Source organism: Poecilia mexicana, unplaced genomic scaffold (genome assembly GCF_051168715.1).
Source record: "Poecilia mexicana isolate PSO_F unplaced genomic scaffold, ASM5116871v1 scaffold_12, whole genome shotgun sequence".
Lineage (NCBI taxonomy): Eukaryota > Metazoa > Chordata > Actinopteri > Cyprinodontiformes > Poeciliidae > Poecilia > Poecilia mexicana.
This window is the reverse complement of record NW_028263381.1, coordinates 28464472-28486467: the sequence shown is the minus strand read 5'-3', so window position 1 is coordinate 28486467 and position 21996 is coordinate 28464472. Positions and strand designations below refer to the sequence as shown.

General features: G+C 36.7%; 3 protein-coding genes across 3 annotated transcripts; 1 reads left to right on the top strand and 2 right to left on the bottom strand.

Moving 5' to 3' along the window:
- Nucleotides 1-1049: 1049 nt before the first annotated feature.
- Nucleotides 1050-12946, top strand: LOC148156316 (uncharacterized). Its single transcript, XM_088010667.1, has 14 exons — nucleotides 1050-1118; nucleotides 6351-6488; nucleotides 6779-6854; nucleotides 6949-7220; nucleotides 7298-7405; nucleotides 7684-7766; nucleotides 7956-8015; nucleotides 8104-8309; nucleotides 8543-8642; nucleotides 10366-10513; nucleotides 10646-10743; nucleotides 10897-11041; nucleotides 11132-11252; nucleotides 12068-12946. The coding sequence occupies exons 1-14, from the start codon at nucleotides 1050-1052 to the stop codon at nucleotides 12364-12366; spliced, it is 1923 nt and encodes a 640-aa protein (XP_087866793.1). The 3' UTR covers nucleotides 12367-12946.
- A 1982-nt stretch (nucleotides 12947-14928) lies between these two features.
- LOC106912038 (uncharacterized) lies at nucleotides 14929-16580 on the bottom strand. Its single transcript, XM_088010666.1, has 4 exons — nucleotides 16538-16580; nucleotides 16235-16379; nucleotides 15480-15753; nucleotides 14929-15323 (listed from the first exon to the last, which is right to left on the bottom strand). Exons 1-4 carry the CDS (start codon nucleotides 16578-16580, stop codon nucleotides 15132-15134), a joined length of 654 nt encoding a protein of 217 aa, XP_087866792.1. The 3' UTR covers nucleotides 14929-15131.
- A 900-nt stretch (nucleotides 16581-17480) lies between these two features.
- Nucleotides 17481-21086, bottom strand: LOC148156315 (uncharacterized). The gene is made up of 2 exons (XM_088011312.1): nucleotides 18023-21086; nucleotides 17481-17939 (listed from the first exon to the last, which is right to left on the bottom strand). Exons 1-2 carry the CDS (start codon nucleotides 18836-18838, stop codon nucleotides 17814-17816), a joined length of 942 nt encoding a protein of 313 aa, XP_087867438.1. The 5' UTR covers nucleotides 18839-21086; the 3' UTR covers nucleotides 17481-17813.
- Nucleotides 21087-21996: the final 910 nt, after the last annotated feature.

Here is a 21996-nt window from a genome sequence, read left to right as displayed (position 1 = left end):
GCTTTCAAGCATCCAGGCGCACATTAAAACACTTCAGCACAAGATGCTTTTTTGATATGACTGTGGTGCTGCATTTCCAAAGCATATGAACACAAAACAAAAATAGACCATGACATATTATAAAACCAGAAATGTACGCCCTGACAAGTGGATTACATCAACGGACCTTGACGGGGCAACACTGGGCCGATATTAGCTGACCACTGCGACTTTTCTTTGTGGCTCTATGAATTTGTGTTGTGAAATTTAAAGTCTTAACCTCAGTTACAATCTTTGATACATTGAATAAAATACAATGCGAAAGCACAAATCATGGAACACAAAATAGATTTATTAATCTAAAACAGCACAAAGCAATGTCAAAGCAAACTCCATGAACTGAAAAGCCTGTTGTTAATTCTGTTATATTGTTAGTAACTATATGTGGCCTGCGCAAAAGTGATACATTTGTCCTACTTTTGCGCGGCATTTTCAGTTGTTTTTGCGAGACTAGCAAGAGGCGTACTCGAAAACTGCTCAGAACCAGACGAAATGCTGTCAGTACTCGATTGAATACCTTGATTATGGGTTTATACCTTTTCCCTCAACCCCACGCAGGTGCTGAAATCGATACCACTCAGCAATGACACTAGCACACAGAATTAATGAAATGGGTATAAGAAAAAAAGAATTGGTTAAAAAAAATGCTTTTCTTTTTGTTAATGAAAAGTATTTCTTAAACAAGGCCATAATTCCACAATCGTGCTTTGTCCTAGTTTATACCATTAATACAAAGCTGTACACTCCCTTTGTTGTAGTTTCAAGTAATTTTAGACAGAGGTTTCCCTTGGACTTAATGGTAAACACAGCTCACTCTCAATATCTATCCAATCTCGTCTTTTATCTGATTATTTCCAGTATTATTTCAATCTACATAGCCTTAGGTGTAATATGAGTCCTCCTCCTTCCTTAGAGAAGCAGATTCTTGCCTGTTTATCAAATCGTCATATCTTTAAAAATAGTGGGTAAGGGTGTGCTGTGGTGGCACAGGGGATAAGCACAGTCCACATATGGAGGCCTCGGTCCTGGACGTGGCCGTCACAGGTTCGATTCCCGGCCTGGCAACATTTGCCAAGAAAGTAGGCAATGAGAGAAGGGGAAGTCTTCCCCTTCTCTCATTGCCTACTTTCTTGTCAAATGAAGGCCACTAGAGCTGATAAAACTTTTTTTCAAAAAAAAAATATAGTGGATATGACAATAATTGGTAACATCATAGATACATAGCAAAGTTTAGACTCAATATCAATACTTCATGCTTTTAGGGACCCACTCAAATTAAACATTTTCAAACAATGGAGGCATGACACATTGATGTCATTCAGATTTGTTGCAATTTATGCAATTTATTCCAGTTACAACTGGGATACATTTTTTTAATTAAGTGTGGCAGTGATGTCTCATGGTCTGTTACAATAGCAATACATAGCAACAATATTTGTCTGCAAATAATAACATCTTGGGCTCCTAACTCCAACTTTGTAATGCAATGATTCCTCTATTCTAGGAATCATGGAACCCATGATTCCTAGAATAGAGGAATAGAGGAACCCAAAGGACAAAAGAATGGGTGATATAACCCAGTTGGTCACTACTGCTGCTTTTATATAGTATCTTTACCCATTCCGTGAAAACAGGACCAAATACAAAAGGCTTTCTCGGCATCAAGGTATTGGTGTTCAGATTTTGCTATCCACATTAAATTAATTCTATTTTTCATTTTACCAGAAGATCTATTCTTCATAATGCCTGCTTAATTAACATGTATGATAGCTGTTAATACCTTTTAAAGAAGCCAAGATAATATTTTTGGTTAGTATTTTGAATTCCACATTGAGCAGAAAAAAACTGTCTGGGTTAGATATGAAGATGTCTTTTTAGGGATCCTCTATCCCTTTGATGAAATTAAAGTTTCATTAAACATCATTTGTACACTATTTGTAAACTGATTGGACTGCTAAAAGTAAAACATCTTTCCAAATGATAGATGTCAAGACAAGTGTAATTCAAAACTTGAGAGAACATATGTGTACTTTCTGTTAATGTTGTCATAACAATTTAGTACTAAGTGCCTCATTTTAAATCAGCCAAAACCTAAAAAAATAATTTCACTCACGATTGTTATATGTACCCACAAAGATGCTGGAATGCTATGAATTGCTACATAACTCTTTCCCTTCAAACTGTATTATAATGACCCAGTAATTTTAATATTTCAGATCCATTTGATCATTTGAAATGCTCTTGAGAAAACACTTGTATCTTCTCCGTTTTTCTCCCTTTCCAGGCTCTGGTTTCTTGTCTCCTTTTGCACTATTTGATGAGATACAAGTAGTGTCAGACATAGTGGCATGAGACAGGCAGGAGGAGTGCGGCAGCCACATTGGGTCTATCAGAGATATTTTTATTGAAATTCTTTTACCACAAAATTCTAGGGTTTTACTATTTCATACATATGGTGTGTTGGGGGTGTACTGTACTTAGCTTTTCTCCATTTTCATTATGGCTTCATATTTGTTTAATAACAAAAAGAACACCACTGTGTTATTCAGGGGTAGCAAGGGTGTTTGGTTTTATGAACTAAAGTATATATGAAAAAAATATTGTTCCCTAATCAAAGGTAATTTCCAATTCCAATTTATTACCATTGTTATGTATTCTGCCTTAGTTGAACATTAAAAGGTTGTTTAAAGCACAGTGAAATCAGTTTTCCACCTCTGAGGTCCTTAACTGCCTGTTGAGAATTGTCTGAAACACAAACAGCTCTTGTGCATGTTAAGAGAGGAAGACAGTTTTGCGGTGACAAACCGTTCCTAGTTAACATATATAGATACTTTTTTTTAAGTGAAGGATGCGATTAAGGTTACACTTGATACATTTCCCATGAGAAACGACTGGGGTCCAGGCCTCCAGCAATGGGAAACCTGTCAATCTTTACGCAACTTTTACTTGTGGTCGGATTCCCCCCGGCTTAGAAATGGGACATCTGCCGGAAAGAGGCCAGCCACAGTGGGGATAAAGATTCTCATGTTAAGCTTTCTGCAACAGCAGCATGAAGCCACAGTGCAGACGTGTGAACGGCAGCTGGCCAGGGCCTCAACTGCCTGTTTTCAGGCACATATGTGTACTTTCTGCTAATGTTGTCACAACAATTTAGAACTAAGTCCCTCATTTTAAATCAGCCAAAACCTAAAAAATAATTTCTGTCACAACTGTGGGTATCTTTGTGTACCCACAAAGATGCAGTGCTGTCAAATGCTACATAGCTCTTTCCCTGCAAACTGTATTATAATGACAGTAATTTAAATATTTCAGATCTATTTGATCATTCGAAATGCTGCTGAGAAAATATTGACAAAAACTGTCAGATGACTAAATTTATTGAGAAGGTATACAGACACATAAGGTAATGTGTCTATACAGTGTTCCAAATTATTATGCAATTTGGATTTAAGTGTCATAAAGATTCAATTTTTTGTTGTGCTATTAAATTTATAGACGGTATTGTGTGTCAGGGCTCTTTGAATCACTATAATTAATTTCAGAGACCTGGGTTGATTAGTTTGTCTGGTGAGCTCAATTAAAGGAAATCTATTTAAGAAGGATGTTCCATATTAAGCAGGCTACAGGTTTCAAGGAATCTTTGAAAGGGAAAGGATCTCTCTGCTGACAAAAATCATCAGGTAGTGTAGTGCCATATGACAAGGTATGAAAACATTAGATATTTAATAAAAACTGAAATGTTATCGTACTGTGAAGAGATTTGTGGCTGATTCAGAACAAAGATGGGTTTATGCAGATAAAGGCACAATGAGGAAGGTTTCTGTTGTACAAATTCATCGGATTAAGAGAGCAGCTGCTAAAATGCCCTTGCAAAGCAGCATATATATATATATATATATATATATATATATATATATATATATATATATATATATATATATATATATATATATATATATATATATGTATGTATGAGGCTATACAAGCAGCTTGTAAAATGTACTATATGTATGATGTGTGATGTATGTGATGTGACTTGCACTGGAAAATCTGATTAATTAAAAAGTTCAAAAAAAAAAAAAAAAACTAATTGGTATGGATTCTTGATTGGTTCCTTTGGCTTGTATTATAACATTCAGGGTTCTCCTTATGTTATTAGCACTATGTCAGTTTGGGATAAATCCCGTCTGGTCCGCGTTGTTGGACCTCGCTCTTGATTCGAGATTTTCACATTTAGCTGAGAGGTTAGTTTCTCTCTGTAGCATGTATCGCAGCACTGGATTCAAATATCCAACATATGTAAACAAAACGACAAGTCTTTGTAAATAAAATTGTCCTTCAAGAAAAGGACCAAAGCACCAATCTGAAAGCTTTTATCATACAGTTTGTGGTAGAAAGAGAGAAAAATAAAAAGAGAAACGATAAATTATGCCAATGGAAATTATTGAATTTGTTTTAATTTATCATGAGCACGGAGCTCGGTTCATTGTGCGCGTTGAAGCGGAAACGCAGCGCGGCTCGTGCACCTCTGGATCTTTGCAACTCGGTGCGGATCACGCGCGCCGCTCTCCCAGGCGGCTCCAAAGAAAACCTTAACTATAAACGCCACACCGCTGTCTTGGCTCAAAAAGTGCACTAAACCCGAACTGTTAAAACAGCGACTATAACTCAGCCTTCCAGAGAGAAAAAAAGGAGATGTAAGCTCGGCGGCTGGGCTGATACAGTTTATAATCAGCCTACAGTTAACTCACACTTTGTGAATAACATTAGAGTTGCTACCTGTATATGGAGTTAGATTTGTTTCACAATTATTCAATCAAAAAAAAAATCATGTCAAACAAAAAAAGTAGTATTCAATCAAAAAAAAAATCATGTCAAAGCAAAAATCACTAAGTTTTTTTTTAAACTTTTTTTTTGTTTTTGGTTGAGTCTCTTTTTTTTGGTTGAAACTTTTTTTTTGGTTGAGTCTCTTTTTTTTGGTTGAAACTTTTTTTTTTGGTTGAAACTTTTTTTTTTGGTTGAGTCTCTTTTTTTTTGGTTGAAACTTTTTTTTTTGGTTGAAACTTTTTTTTTGGTTGAGTCTCTTTTTTTTGGTTGAAACTTTTTTTTTTGGTTGAGTCTCTTTTTTTTGGTTGAAACTTTTTTTTTTGGTTGAAACTTTTTTTTTGGTTGAGTCTCTTTTTTTTGGTTGAAACTTTTTTTTTTGGTTGAAACTTTTTTTTTTGGTTGAGTCTCTTTTTTTTTGGTTGAAACTTTTTTTTTTGGTTGAAACTTTTTTTTTGGTTGAGTCTCTTTTTTTTTGGTTGAAACTTTTTTTTTTGGTTGAGTCTCTTTTTTTTGGTTGAAACTTTTTTTTTTGGTTGAAACTTTTTTTTTTTGGTTGAGTTTTTTTTTTGGTTGGAGCTTTTTCTAAGTTTTTGGTTGAATTCGTTTTCTTGCTTATACAACTTTATTTGCTTTGGGGAAGCTTACATGAACATTCTGGGCGGGGCTTAAGGACGAGCGATGTAAGACGTCTCCCTATTGGTTAACGCTGACTGAAGCGACAGACTCTGAGCTTTTCCTTCCCAGAACTTCTCCGCCATTTGCTTGCCGCTGTAGCAGAAAGCAAATTGTAAGTAATCTTCACAATATTACATTGATTAATAGCTACTAAGTGTCCATGCTTTATTCAGAGAATAACGTCTTATGCAGCTTATGAGGACAGTTGCTATATCTTGTGTGCCGCGCTCCCGGTTTAGTATATCAGGCTAGCTAATGTTAGCATCAGCTGAGGCGCTATAGGGTTGCCACCCAACCGGTACGGTACGCGATTTGTTCCATATTTCTATAAATGCCATATAGGCATGACTATCACAAACAGATCTAAACTAATTATAACAATATTGACAAAAAAAAAGAGAAAGAAACACAGGAAATGTTACGGTCAGCTAAGTTGCTGTGGCGGGAGCTAAAGGACCCCCAGTACGCAGCCATCACGGTTGCCTAGAGACAGACATAATGCAGCCGTGTAGAAATAAAATACCAAAAAATACCAAATTTAAAAATACTAATTTTTTTCTGGACTAAGTTTGTGCTATGTAATGTTTATCTTAATTTATAATATCTGTATTTCTTACAGGAAACATGTATTCACGTATGTAATTATTAACGCATTGACTTCATACATTGTTTTTACATTGGGTAACTTTTAATTTTGATCTCTTACTTGAAAAACTACAGATCATTCCCTGGAATTTTTAACAGAGGTGGAAAAAGGAGAAATGCTTTAAAGACACCAAACTGTGCTGCGAAATTTGTTAAAGCTTTAAAGTCACTGGAAGTGCCATTTTTTTTTGCTTGCTTCAAAAATTGACATCATCCCTACCTCCTCTGAAGAGATTGCACATTTGCAGGCTGGACTTGGGAAAAGGACTTTGTCCATCCAATCTGACCTCACGCATAGAGAGGTAATCAAAATTTAATCACCTATGTTTTCCTTTCTATTTGTCACTTTATACAAAAAAACTAAATTAATTTCTTTCGGACTACCTTCAAATATTTACCATACCTATTTGTTAAATTGCTAGTGTTGACATAATTCAGTTAAAAATACTTTACCTTCCATTGTTTTTTGTAAACTTCTTTGCACGTATTTGACATTCGGTGGTACTTGCTTTTCAACAGGTACTATTTGTTAACATATACATATAAACAACAGTATAATCACTAAAACACTGTTATTCCTTTTTTTAAATAGCTGTCATCTTTATTTAATACCACATACCCTAAGATGCAGGACCTACAGGACAGATGGTTATTATATAAAGCTTCAGGTGTGCCTCTAGTCATGTCTACATAATTCAGAGTTTGTTTATTCTTCTTGTATGATATTTGTGAAATTCAAAACTTATTTTCCTGTTTTAAAAGGTGGGAATGGAAGGAGAAAACTGTTTCCTGTCCTGTTAGAGGCAGAGGGATACACAGGATCTCTCATCAAAAGAGCTTCAATTTGGGGCAAACATATGCTATACATAATGCCCCTCCAAGATGAGTTGGATTTAACACCGTTGCCTGCTGATTCACCTGAATTTGCTCTTATGCCAAAAGCAGCTTGTAATAAATGCAATGCTTCAATGCCTCTGCAAATGCTGACTTTGCACATTGAACAATGCAGTGAATTATCAAGCTCTGATAGTGAGGTGAATAGTTTGTGTCAAGTACCAATGTTGCAAATGACACAATTTCAGATGGAAATTAGTTGTATTTCTGTTTACAGAACGCAGATGTGATGTACATAGAGAACACTGAATCAAGTTCAGCCTCTACTAGCACAGTATCATGCTCAGAATCAGCAGGGCCCACTGATCAGCATCATTCTCAGCAGGTACATGGTTTACATCGCTTGGAATTGGAAATATTCATTATTTTCCAAACAATTACGCCCCATGTATTTTACCTATATCTTTAGTCTGTGTAAGCCAGCGACACATTACAATGCAACTTCTAAAACCTATACCTATCTGTGATATTTCTAAAATATTGTTGTGTTGATGTTGTGTGTGCATTCTTACACAATTTCATTTCATGTAATTTATGTTAATTTTTTTAATGAATGGTTTCTTAACATTGAATATATATTTTTTATCCCACTTTCCTTTGTAGACAGATGAAATTAAATGTCCATTATGCAACAAACTGTTTCCCTTGTTAGACATTGAAGTACATGCCAGCTGCTGTGGAGAAAGGTAAGTGTTAAGCATCTGCATACGTTTATATACTGATGTGTTTTGTATTCCTTCATGTTTTTGTGCAACTGTTTTCATGTGCTTCTTAGGAAAAAAATGTATGTTCTTCCAAAGCATTTTTGGGTCACTATATATAGCAAATAAGAAAGTCTGAATGTAAGTAATACTTGCTTCTTTGAATTTTCATAGGATGTACCAGTATGAAAATGTCCATGAGGGAGATGAGACTAATCTGCATCACATTTCATGGTGGTCAATCTGTTTATGTTTGTTTTTGGCACTTTAATAGGGAATTAATAGTTTTTACTAATACCGTGTAATTTAAATATCTATACAGTGAAGATGATGTCGTTAAATGGGCAGCAACACAAGTGGACCCCAGCAAAACATTTGACATATGTGTTTCGAGAGACAGTGTTGTGGAAAGAGGACTGATACTTTGGCAGCGCCGAAAAAATGGTGGCCCTGTGAACCCTTTGAAAGTCTCCTTTCTTGGAGAAATAGGTGTAGATACAGGAGCTCTGAGGAAGGAATTTCTTACCAGTAAGTCTGTCTTTTTATGTTATTATATACTGTGTACAGCAATATGAACCGAATGTGGACAAGTTATGACGTCAGGAATTGAAGCAATGTATTTTAATGTGTTTCCTATTTTTTATAGGGCTTAAAAGGCAGTGTTTCATTTATCTTTTGATAATTGGAATTAATCTGAAGGTTTTAGGCCATGTTGTACTTATAATGTGTTTTATTCTGTGTTCATTTAATTTGTTCCATAGTTATGGTTGCAGGGATTGAGAGGAGGCTTTTTGAAGGTGACAGTGACAGGGGAAAGATTCCAAAGTACTCGTTTAACGACCTTGATAAACAGCTGTTCAAGTATGTTTTTCACTTTTTACTTATTTGCCAATCTGATGCATGCATTCTTGTTTTAAAGTATGACAACAAGTAAATAAGACAAATGTACAGTACAGACCAAAAGTTGGGACACACCTTTTCATTCTAAGAGTTTTCTTCATTTTCTTGACAATGAAGGCATCATAACTATGAATTAATACGAATTTAAATACCTTGGGTCGTTCCTGGACACTCAGCTCAACTTTGCTGAAAACACTGATTATATTTTGAAGAACTGTTCTCGGAGACTCTAACTTTTAAGAAGACTTAGTGATCTTCTCAAAGTGACCCAAATAGACTCTAGTTGGGTCACCCCTATGTCTTGAATTTGGGGGGGAAAAAATCACATTTTATTTGTCACTACAGAAGGGTTCAGTGAATGCACATATGCAACTGGTGGGTTCGGTACCTCAAAAAAGGTTAAGAGCCACTGATATAGAGAAACCAATTAACTTGACAGTCATGTTTTTGGAGTGTGGGAGGAACCCAGATAAAACCTACGCATACACAAGGTGAACATGCAAACTCCATGCAGAAAGACCAGGGCTGGGAATTGAACCCAGAACCTTCTTGCTGCAAGGAACAGCTCTACCAACTGCGCCACTGTGCAGCCCTGTTTTTATTTTAGTTTAAATATATATATATATATATATATATATATATATATATATATATATATATATATATATATATATATATATATATATATATATATATATATATATATATATATATATATATACACACACACACACACACACACACACACACACGGGATGTACCACCGACAAATAACTGAAGTGGCTGATATCAGGAAATCCTACCAATGGCTGGAGAAAGCTGGACTCAAGGACAGCACAGAGGCCCTCATCCTGGCCGCACAGGAACAGGCCCTAAACACCAGAGCAATAGAGGCTCAGATCTACCACACCAGACAAGACCCAAGGTGGAGGTTGTGCAAGGAGGCCTCTGAGACAGTCCAGCACATAACAGCAGGGTGCAAGATGCTGGCAGGGAAAGCGTACATGGAACGACATAACCAAGTGGTGGGCATAGTGTACAGGAACATCTGTGGCGAATATGGACTGGAAGCCCCGAGATCAAAGTGGGGAACACCCCCAAAGGTGGTGGAGAATGACCGAGCTAAGATCCTGTGGGACTTCCAGATCCAGACAGACAAGATGGTAATGGCGAACCAACCGGACATTGTGGTGGTGGATAAAGAACAGAGGAAAGCCGTTGTGGTGGATGTAGCAATACCAAGTGACCACAACATCAGGAAAAAGGAGAAACTGGAGAAATACCAGGGCCTCAGAGAGGAACTGGAGAAGGCCTGGAAGGTGAAGACCACAGTGGTGCCTGTGGTCATCGGGGCCCTCGGGGCAGTCACCCCCAAACTGGAGCAGTGGCTCAAACAGATCCCAGGAACAACATCTCAGTCCAGAAATGTGCAGTTCTAGGCACAGCCAAGATACTGCGCAGAACCCTCAAGCTCCCAGGCCTCTGGTAGAGGACCCGAGCTCAGAGGATGAAAGAGACCACCCGCGGAGGGTGAGAAGGGAATTTTTTATAAAATGTTATATTTTCTCATTTAAAAGTTTTATCTTAAGGTTTTGAACAAAAGCCTTGTTGACAGGTGACTTTAAGAAAAAATGTGAATTATGCTATGCAACACCTCAGTTCATTGATCTTTTCATATTTACAGAGTAGCAGGGGAGATATTTGCTGTGAGTCTAGCCCAAGGAGGACCACCACCATGTTTCCTACAGGAATGGTGCTACCACTATCTTGTCACTGGAGAAATTGAGACTCAGGGCATGTATGATGCAGAGTTATCAACTCTCATAACAAAGGTATGTTAAGTTAAACTACAGAATCTATTGTTAAATTTATCAATCATTAACTTTGTTAGTGCTTTTATCATATTGTGTCCTTTGATAGTTAATCAGTTAGTCAGTCCTATATTCTGCACACCATGCAAACAGATTAAAGATGCATCCGACCTTTCTGTGTACTCTGAAGACATACTGGAGTGTGGTTACACCGGCCCGATTGACACTGAGCATATGAACTCTATATTGAGGTAAGTTTTGGATTCAAGTACTATGGCATTGTTTACTGCTTTGGATTCAAATTATTAGTTTACTAGGGAATGATTTAAGATTGCAGAACACATTTCAATTCAGTCATTTTACCAACTGAATGAATCACAATATTTCTTTCATTGACTATATAGGGCTGTCTCTCTGCATGCAATAACAAAACGCACACCTATGCTGAAACAACTGCGAGAAGGTCTTGGCGTTTACAACTTGATCAATCTAATGGAGAAAAAACCAGATGAGTGTCGCAGTCTTTTTGTTTTTGGACATAATGACAAGGTACACTGTGAATATATTTAATCTTCATGTGTTTGTTACATCCATTAAGTTTCCCCCACATGTTTAATGTTAGAATATTCTTTTTCCTAGGTTGACTCAAATTACATTATGTCACACATTGACCCACAACTGAGTCCACAGGGTTCTAGAAAACAAGCACAGGAGACCAAAATTTTGGAGTACTTGCAAGATTTCTTGTATGAACTTGAAGGTATGTAAATTCTTGCTAAAACTAACTGTATGTCCCTGTGAGTAAATATTTTATTCATTTGTAAAGTTTTCAGTTCGATTCAAGTTTCCACTTCAGCCATGAGCAAAACACATAACCCCAAGTAGCTTACTGCTCTGACAATTCTGACTTGGAAAGTATTACACCTAAGCTTATTCCGGCATAGCTCTTGGGAGTCTCCCACATGCCTGTTGACAAACTCTAAGCAAACCCTTTTATTGTATGCTAGTAAATGCTTTATTATGACGTAGAAAAAGTTGGAAAATCCAACAATGCCAAGAGTGCAGAACACTTCAATTTTCAATTTCAATTAATACATATCAGTTTCGTTATGTAGGAGAATCATGTCTACCTGTTTTTTGGATTGGAACCTCTTAGCCCAGTAGCGGGTGAATAATTTAATTCAAATTATTTTTGTTTCTACATTGACTCAACCTTATTAAAATGTAGAAGTCTTACATTTTAAAGTTTAGTTTTATTTTAAAATTGCCCAAATAATGTTTAAGGCATCAAATAAAGAGTTACCTGAGCACATACATAAAGTTTTTCTGTATGTGCTCAGGTAAATGAAAAATGTTTCATAAAACATAAAAACTTGTCGAATACAAAACAACGTGATAGTCAATTAAATATAATCCTTAACATAATGCATGTTTAAGAGGTTTGTAATTCCTGGAAAAAGCAAATGATTAAAAGAAAATGAAATTACTTTACTATTACTGGCAGATTGTGCTTAATTTGTCGAAAATACTTCTTATTTGAATGACAAATTAACAATGTTATTAATATTTTTATAGATGCAGAACAAGCTGACAATGAAGAAGTGCTGACTCTGACTGTCCCAATGGTGATGCAGTGGATGACTGGGCAGGCACATAAACATTTGCTTGTATCAGAAAGAAATACATTTAAAGTCACTGTGATTTTTGATCACCATTGCCTAGAGCATACACCAGGCCACACTGTGTGCTATCCTGTAGTAAGTGCTTGTACCAGCACAGTGACATTTCCAATGGCCCATCTAAGTGATTATGAGTCCTTCAAGAGTAACCTCAGTACTGCTGTCACATATGGATTCAGCTTTGAGAGACTGTAGTTCAGGAGGTATATAAAAGTGGTTATTGTTGGACCAATAGTTCAGACCTAGTTTAAAAAAAGGAATTTTACGCTGTTCAAAGACCAGGATTTCATGAGTTAAGAAAATGTTAATCTTTCTTCAAATTACACAGAATCACAGTGCCATCTGAGCATGCAGTGTTTTCTTTAATGGTACTGTAATGTTCTTTGCAAAATTTATATATTTTATTATAATGTTCTGTGGTATTATGTATTTCACTACAATACTAATCATACTTGTTCATTGTGTAAGACATTGTTACTTTTTCTAATGTAATTCTCTGTGATAGTTTTAAGAAAATGTTGCATTTCTTTATTGTCCTTATAGCATTTATAAAGTAGGAAGAAACATGACATCCTAACCCTTTAATGGATTAATGCAATTGTAATGTTCTTCAGAACAAGGACACTGAAATTACTCTATAGCAAACCTGAAGTTGTAAATCTTGCACTAAAATATCTTGGCGTGTTAATAAGTGATTTGATTTGAACATGTACTACATAGTCATGGTCACTCACAAAAAACTTTGAAAGAAATAAAATTTTGTTAATGACATCAATTGCTTCTCTTTATTTTTGTTCCATTCCTGCTGTAATTACAAATTAAATTGTCTAATTTAGGGGAAAAAATTTTTTTGGTGCTCTCTGGCATTTTGCTTGGAGCTCAGAGTCTGAGAAGCTTGTCCTCTATCAAACTATTTTTATTTTGGCCTCTTATTGGAAATATTGATGTTGATGACACTTACTGATAACCTTTTTCAACCTTTATAGCTTCACTGTTGAAACTGAGGCTCTAACATTCACAAATGACGGTGAAATAAAATCCAGCCCAACATCTGGTTTGAGGTGATTCCTCTGGATCCTGTTGGAGAAAAAATATCCCAACTTCAGAAGATGAGCTTTAACCTAACAGAGCTCTGTGGTTCCTCCTGTATGAGAGTCAGGGTGAGGAGGCGCCATGTCAGGAAGAGAAGTGGAAGCTGCAGGATCTTCAGTACAAACAGGTCATGATGCTGGGCTACTGATTATCCCTCTGTCTGGACACAGGATCAATAGAACCAGTTTAAAAGCTAAAATGAATGTTTATATGCCAGACATGGAAAACTGGGTGTTCAGAATTTAGGTCTCATGGCATCTCAAGGTGTCAACATGGCAGCCAGTGGGCTGAAGGAGGAAATACAGCTTTATTTTGTAGCAATTCAAGAGCTACCAGCTTTTATCACTCACTTCCTAAAAAAATGAATCAGCACAGAAACTCCAAAGCACACAAAGAAGCAGCTTTATATATATATATATATATATATATATATATATATATATATACATATACATACATATCAGGAATTTAAAACCACTTTCACAGAAAAATATTCCAAAAGATAGCTTTGTATTTTGTTTTTGTGTCTGTGAACATGAAAATTTAAGTTATTTTGAAGTTATATATAATGTACAGCAGCTAACTACGGCCTGCCTCCACATTTGGTCCGGCACTCTCAACAATACCAGAGAGCATTTAGATTTCTTTTTTCATATAAAGTATTTCCCGGACTATAAGCCGCTTATATGTGGATTTCTCTTCAACCACCAGGGGGCTCTTTAGCAGGAAGTAAATCATTGGAAGTCAAAATTGGAAATAAAATAAGAAAGCACCCATTAAAACGGAATTAGGTTTTAATAGGGAATTGAAATGTGAGAATATTGTAATATTGTTGATCAGTTAAATAGCATTGAGGGAAAAAGATATTTCGTTTTTTTATTATTTATTTATTACATAATAATGCGATCATTATGAGAATTAGAGGTATAGATATTAGGATCGTGTAGATGGCAGTAGTGCAACAATAATGGATTCAAGCTTACATTGAAATCTAAAGAAGCAGAAGAAGAAACGGATGAACGTGCCTATTTTCATTTAGCACATGCTAGTAGCAGACACGACCGATCAGCACTTTGACTGTTCCAGTTACCGTTCGGAAACTACCGTAATCAGTTCAGTTAGATATAAACTTTGCACCTTTTTCATTTTCAACCTTAAAAAAAAATGTGATATTGAATCGAGCTGTTATTACTCAGATTTTGGGTGTCCATCTCCCTCTGCTGCATCATTGTGGAAAACCTGGAGCATCAGAGATATCTGAGGCTTAGATGTGTATGTTTACTGTTTATTTAACAAAAAAAACAACTTTGGGGTTGTGGCTCATAGTCTGGTGCGGCTCATATTTCTGAAAATAAAAACTATAATCCTTCCTGTCTTCTGTGAAGAACCCAGAGAGGGTTATTTAATTATTTATTTCATTAATAGTGTAAGTTATTTCCTGACTTTTGTTCTGTGAAGAACCCAGAGAGGGTTATTTGATTGTGCTTTCTGGAAAACAGTACATTTTTACATTTAGGCACTCCTGCAATCGTCACACTTCTTCTGTTACAAACTGACTTCGGCCACCACCAGAGAAGGGAAAAGTTATGTGGCCGTCACAGGAAAAAGTTTGGGGACCCCTGATGTACAGGATCTATTAAAAAAAACATAACATTTTACAACAAATAATGCATGTTCTATTTAATGTAAATCTTTTCCTTACAGTAAATTCTTCAAAACTGTGAAGACATCGACAGACTAAAAACCATATTGACTTCAGAAATAAAAATAAGATCCATTTATTATGTAGCACATCTATATCCCTGTAGGGTTGCCAGGAGGGCTGGTGCATCTCCAGCAGTTTTATGTATATACAGTGCTCTATCAGATCAACCAGAGGCCACCTCAAGAGCTAAGAAATAGAGATCTTCTCCAAGTGATGTAGACTCAGCCAAAGGGTTTACATGCTCCTGCAGTGCATACAGTCTCTCGGTGGACAGCGGGCACTGGATTTCTGGAACATTAATTCCGTGTTCTGTACTTTGTTGATCTAGGGACAGCCCTTCCGCACCTTGCAGGATCTGCTTAGACAAAAGTCAAGGACAAATCATTTACATCGATCGATCCAACCATCTAATTCAATAAATAAAGATGTACATATGCATGTGGTGATGCCATGTTTGTGCTATGAAATCTGAATGTTACAATTACAGCCAAGTAAAACATGGAAAAACCACCTCTGCGAGGTCGGGCTCTGGCACTGGTTCCTGCAGCATTCCAATTGTCCACAGTTGGTTCGGTGACAGGTTTCTTTCAGTTCTCAACGGATGAGCATTCCAGCTGTCCTCAAAAATCTGCAGATCTTTCCTTAGTCGTGGTACAAAGATGTACCCCAAACAGAACAGATGGACAGCGTTGGACAGGTCAATGAGACCCTCTTCCTCCAAACTGTGGAGCATGTTGTAATACTTTGAAGTTACACTCCAAACATCTCTCCACAAGCGTTCAATTCTGAAACATAAGAATTACATATTTGAAGACAAAACATTGTAACTGTCAAATTCTTTATTTAGAAATAATTTTGTAGTGGATATTACTTCCTACTGCTAATCACAAATATAGAAATTTGGATTTGGTTTTCAATGGTAGTTAAAAAAAAAAAAGTAATTCCACACAAATTATTCAGTCAGTATTAAAAGGAAATTACTCCAATATTTCAGATACGCGTTTCTCTTGTTGATACATTGTCTTCCACAAAGGAGTTCAGTAAATTCCATCAAAAACATGAACAACCCTGGTCATTCACAACCTGTTTGGTTGCTTGTTTTGCTATCCATTTTTGCATAACAGCAACTTGTCATTATTGTTTTATGATGAAATGTTGCCAAATAAAGTTATTGTAGCAGATATTTTTTATAAAACAAAATTAAAAGAATCAAGCTTTTTATTGTTGTAAATAGCAGAAAAAGACAGACACTTTTTGGTACGTTACCGCTGGTTATGAACACTTTTCCCAGCAATGAAACTGCCACGTCCAGTACCTCGAACCGTAAACATGCACTTCGCAATGTCCACATTTTCAACCCCGTGATCCCCTCGAACTCTGTAAGGGAAATGGAAAATTATGTCATGCAACACTCACTGCAATATGTCCTTATACATGTTTGATGTATAAGGACATCATCAAACTCACATTAGAGGTCTCTAGCAGTCTTGAAATGTGGAATGAAGTTTAAGATGTAAAAGAAAATATAAAAAACGCAAAGGTAAGAGACAACAAAAGAAAAAGACAAACCAAAATCAAGGAAAGCAGACAGTGGCATTATGTACATGGACATACCTAACTCCGCTCCATCAACATGCAGGTTTATGTTTTAACTAGGGCTGAAACGATTCCTCGAATGATTCGAGTACCTCGATTACTAAAATTCCTCGAGGAAAATTTACCTGCCTCGAAGCTTCGTTAATTTATGTTTTATTATTTAGCGCACCGTGTTCCGGCCGGGACTTCATTTGCAGTTGCGCGGAGCTCTCACTTCCGCCTCTGAGTTGTTGACAAAAGCTAAGTCTCAGCGGCATAAAGTCCATTCTTCAAGATTGGCCCGTGGGGATTTTATTGATTGATGATAATGCCCGACTTTTTATCGTTTTTGGGGAACCAATAAGCATCCTTAAAATGACTGGGGGAATGCCTGGAGTACGGCAGCATTTCTCCTCCGGGGCTGCTGGTTGAAAGCGAACGGCGGGAAGAGCGCTGAGGTGAGCGGATAGCCTGAACAGGGCGGGCGGCTGAGTAGCTGATGCTTACCGTGTAAATGTAGCTTTACCGACGAACCGCACAATAAATTTCATATCCCGGTCTGAAGAAACGGGTGGCGGAGCGCATCGTACATGGCTGGTAGATGAGTTTCTGAGTGTGACCAGTGAAGGTGTCGTAAATATCCCGTATTGCTTCCCCCCGTGTTCGTCCCCCGGTCTAACGGTTCGTCAGTCCGCTGGTCTATTTCCTCCCCTCCTCCCCATCTTACGTTCGTTCATTCGCCCTCTCCTCCCACTCCAGGCGGCATTTCCCGTATTTTCAAACCCAAAGCGTGACAGGTTAGGTGGCAAGGTGAGTTTAATTAATCTATTAAACTCACTGAAGATGAATACATAAACTAAAAGCTGGATTGTAGACATTTTTTATAAGCATATTTGTGAGCCTGCCTCTTTGTTATTAAATTCAATATAATTTCAGATTTTTCTATAACTTTTCTCCTGGTTAACTTAGAAAGTGAGCTATTATTGTTACAGGTTAGTTTTCTAAACTACAAAAAAGCAACTGTTAGGGATGCTCAAATATGAAAAATTGGACTGATATTGATATCTGATAGTAACACCGGTATTATGCCAGATTTACCAATATTTCATTTTATTATTATTTTTTTTTATCCGATTACTCGATTAATCGTAAGAATAATCGATAGATTACTCGATTACTAAAATATTCGTTTACAACAGCCCTAGTTTTAACACAAAAAAGTTTCATTGGAAAGGAATCAAGGTAATTCAAGAACATCCTACATAGAATGTTATATCTTATTTAAACATAATTTATTAACTTGCCTTGATGGCCATCCATGCTTGCAAACCCCATCCATGAAGAAACAAAACGCTGTTTCTGCCTTGTTGTTGCCAGCCGTGTTCAAGTAAAATATCTATAGAACAATTTTTAGAATTAAGTTAAATCAAATGGACACAAGTGATGAAAAGACTTGAAATATAAAATAAAAAAACTTACCTTCCTGGAAAAGCCATCAATTGCTCCAAAAATAACAATGTTGTACCTAGAAATATACACATTGTTATCATAAACAAAAAATATATGTAGATTCCTTATGTATTTAGATATACAAACCTGATATCTAAATACCAGGTTGTCTCTTGTCCACATTGTGTCAATGTGGACAAGAGATAACGGAGCCGGAACACAGTATTGTCGTCTGGAAATGCAAGACAGCTGGACCATTCTGGAAATAATTCCTGCTCCGTCCACACGCTGCAAAGACATTTGCACTCTCTTCCAGGGAATCCGGACACCCATTGCTTGAAGAGACCCTTTCACCAATCTGTAGCCAGCATTTGGCATTCTGGTCTTTATAGACCTAACCTTCTGATCTAATGCAGCATCTGAAATGCTGGAATAGAGTTTTCTTACAGACAGATTATGCTCTTTCATACGTCTGTAAAATGTTGACCTTGAAATGTCAGTAAGCCTACACAAGGTAGTCAATGGCAAACCACTACTAAGTAGATGAGTGAGAGTTTCAGTTTCTATATTAACTTTGGGTCTCCCTACATTCCCATTGTATTCAACCTGTGTTACATTCAATAGTCTTGGGGATGAAGCATTAGCTGAGGCATATGAACGTACAACTGCACTCAGATTCTGAAAATTCTCTAACACTGTCTCCTCCAGATCAATATAAGCCGCTCCGGCTATAAGAAACTGCAACTCCTGGGAACAAACTAAGTCCAAGTACTCAAAGTCAATGGGCTGCCTGTTGAGAACAGAAACAACCCTTCTCCGAACTCTTTGTAAAAGCTGATGACGCATGGATTCCTAAAAAAAAAAAGAAAATAAAAAAGACAATACAACATTGTTATAACCATTGGACATCCAACAGTGTTACTGTTGTACATGCAAGTAATAAAGCATTAATACAGTAGGTATTAACCACAGTAAATACGTACAAATTCAATTAGGCAGCAGCAAAAAAAAAGTGTTGGAAATGACAACTTTGTTTTCCATTATGTGTAAAATAGAAGGTAAAGTCATTCAGTAGCATTTTGTTTGGTGTCACTTCTGAATAACAAACCATTCAACAGAATTACTATAAAACAAGGGAGAATGACAAAGCATCCTTCTGCCCCAACCCGAAAATGAATCCAGCAACACTTTCACTAAAATTGAACTACTGTCGTTATAAGAGAAACAGGGGTTACTTTAAACATTATTGTGACAACATACAATTAGGATATAAGACCCTTTAACTCTAATGCCATACTAAAGGAAGACAGATTATGTGAACACCCTACCTCGGCTCCCGATCTGTCCATGTAATTGTCTATGTTGATCTGGAAGACAAAATATGAGTTACATTATCTCCCTACACCTGCAGCATTGGTAAATAATCACTGTACAGCTACTTGACGTGTGTGATATAGGTTACTGTGGACCCAATGACACACTTATGGTGCAGCGGACCGGTGTATTTTCACACTTTAGCTTCACAGCCACTTTACACGTTCATATATGCACGCATATTGACACGGAGAGATTATATAGCATTTATTTAGCACAAACTTAGTCCAGAAAAAAATTAGTATTTTTAAATTTGGTATTTTTTGGTATTTTATTTCTACACGGCTGCATTATGTCTGTCTCTAGGCAACCGTGATGGCTGCGTACTGGGGGTCCTTTAGCTCCCGCCACAGCAACTTAGCTGACCGTAACATTTCCTGTGTTTCTTTCTCTTTTTTTTTTGTCAATATTGTTATAATTAGTTTAGATCTGTTTGTGATAGTCATGCCTATATGGCATTTATAGAAATATGGAACAAATCGCGTACCGTACCGGTTGGGTGGCAACCCTATAGCGCCTCAGCTGATGCTAACATTAGCTAGCCTGATATACTAAACCGGGAGCGCGGCACACAAAAGATATAGCAACTGTCCTCATAAGCTGCATAAGACGTTATTCTCTGAATAAAGCATGGACACTTAGTAGCTATTAATCAATGTAATATTGTGAAGATTACTTACAATTTGCTTTCTGCTACAGCGGCAAGCAAATGGCGGAGAAGTTCTGGGAAGGAAAAGCTCAGAGTCTGTCGCTTCAGTCAGCGTTAACCAATAGGGAGACGTCTTACATCGCTCGTCCTTAAGCCCCGCCCAGAATGTTCATGTAAGCTTCCCCAAAGCAAATAAAGTTGTATAAGCAAGAAAACGAATTCAACCAAAAACTTAGAAAAAGTTTCAACCAAAAAAAAGAGACTCAACCAAAAAAAAAAGTTTCAACCAAAAAAAAAGAGACTCAACCAAAAAAAAAAGTTTCAACCAAAAAAAAGAGACTCAACCAAAAAAAAAGTTTCAACCAAAAAAAAGAGACTCAACCAAAAACAAAAAAAAAAGTTTAAAAAAAAACTTAGTGATTTTTGCTTTGACATGATTTTTTTTTTGATTGAATACTACTTTTTTTGTTTGACATGATTTTTTTTTTGATTGAATAATTGTGAAACAAATCTAACTCCATATACAGGTAGCAACTCTAATGTTATTCACAAAGTGTGAGTTAACTGTAGGCTGATTATAAACTGTATCAGCCCAGCCGCCGAGCTTACATCTCCTTTTTTTCTCTCTGGAAGGCTGAGTTATAGTCGCTGTTTTAACAGTTCGGGTTTAGTGCACTTTTTGAGCCAAGACAGCGGTGTGGCGTTTATAGTTAAGGTTTTCTTTGGAGCCGCCTGGGAGAGCGGCGCGCGTGATCCGCACCGAGTTGCAAAGATCCAGAGGTGCACGAGCCGCGCTGCGTTTCCGCTTCAACGCGCACAATGAACCGAGCTCCGTGCTCATGATAAATTAAAACAAATTCAATAATTTCCATTGGCATAATTTATCGTTTCTCTTTTTATTTTTCTCTCTTTCTACCACAAACTGTATGATAAAAGCTTTCAGATTGGTGCTTTGGTCCTTTTCTTGAAGGACAATTTTATTTACAAAGACTTGTCGTTTTGTTTACATATGTTGGATATTTGAATCCAGTGCTGCGATACATGCTACAGAGAGAAACTAACCTCTCAGCTAAATGTGAAAATCTCGAATCAAGAGCGAGGTCCAACAACGCGGACCAGACGGGATTTATCCCAAACTGACATAGTGCTAATAACATAAGGAGAACCCTGAATGTTATAATACAAGCCAAAGGAACCAATCAAGAATCCATACCAATTAGTTTTTTTTTTTTTTTTTGAACTTTTTAATTAATCAGATTTTCCAGTGCAAGTCACATCACATACATCACACATCATACATATAGTACATTTTACAAGCTGCTTGTATAGCCTCATATATTGTGCTCCATAAAAGGCTTTGCTTGTCCACAGTCAGGAGAGAGAAAAAAAAAAGGGGAGGAAAAGAAAAAAAGGAAACACATGTGAAAATCTCCTATTTACCGATCCTAATCTCCCTTAGCTACGATTTAAAATGAGTGTTTGAATTGGGGACCATTTTTCTAAGAAGTCACTTTTCATCTGTAGTTTTGCTGTAATTTGTTCCATGTAGTTAACAGGGGTCTCAAACTCCAGTCCTCAAGGGCCGCTGTCCTGCTTCCTGTTCTACTGTTCCCTAACTCAACAGGTATTTACTAAGCCATCAAACATGCACAAAATTATTAATATTACAGGTTAATCATTTTAAATTAAGTTAGAATTGCTTACCATGTCTTTAGTTTTGTTTTCCTTCTGTCAGGTTGTTTTCTATTTATCATTTTAAACTCCTCTCCTATCTAGAGATACCAAAAGAAAAAAAAACACCGTTAGCACTAGCAAACGATTACAGAGCATACTTTTTCATAGAGATTAGGACAGAGCACAAGAATGACAGGATTGAGTGGAAGTTTGATAGCTTGGCCTCTAGTCAAACCTGAGCCCATATAAAAAATAAATGCGTAATTAAAGATTAGCTTTATCCATTTCATTGTAAGCCAAAATGAAC

Coding starts and splice junctions, on each gene's coding strand:
- LOC148156316 (XM_088010667.1), top strand. CDS start 1,050: ATGGAGGCCTCGGTCCTGGACGTGGCCGTCACAGGTTCGATTCCCGGC. Junction 10,744..10,896: donor CATATGAACTCTATATTGAG/GTAAGTTTTGGA, acceptor TTGACTATATAG/GGCTGTCTCTCTGCATGCAA. Junction 11,042..11,131: donor TTTTTGGACATAATGACAAG/GTACACTGTGAA, acceptor TCTTTTTCCTAG/GTTGACTCAAATTACATTAT.
- LOC106912038 (XM_088010666.1), bottom strand. CDS start 16,580: ATGTCCATGTACATAATGCCACTGTCTGCTTTCCTTGATTTTG. Junction 15,754..16,234: donor AAAAGTGTTCATAACCAGCG/GTAACGTACCAA, acceptor CTTATGTTTCAG/AATTGAACGCTTGTGGAGAG. Junction 15,324..15,479: donor CAGAGCCCGACCTCGCAGAG/GTGGTTTTTCCA, acceptor TTGTCTAAGCAG/ATCCTGCAAGGTGCGGAAGG.
- LOC148156315 (XM_088011312.1), bottom strand. CDS start 18,838: ATGCGTCATCAGCTTTTACAAAGAGTTCGGAGAAGGGTTGTTTCTGTT. Junction 17,940..18,022: donor TTGATGGCTTTTCCAGGAAG/GTAAGTTTTTTT, acceptor ATTGTTCTATAG/ATATTTTACTTGAACACGGC.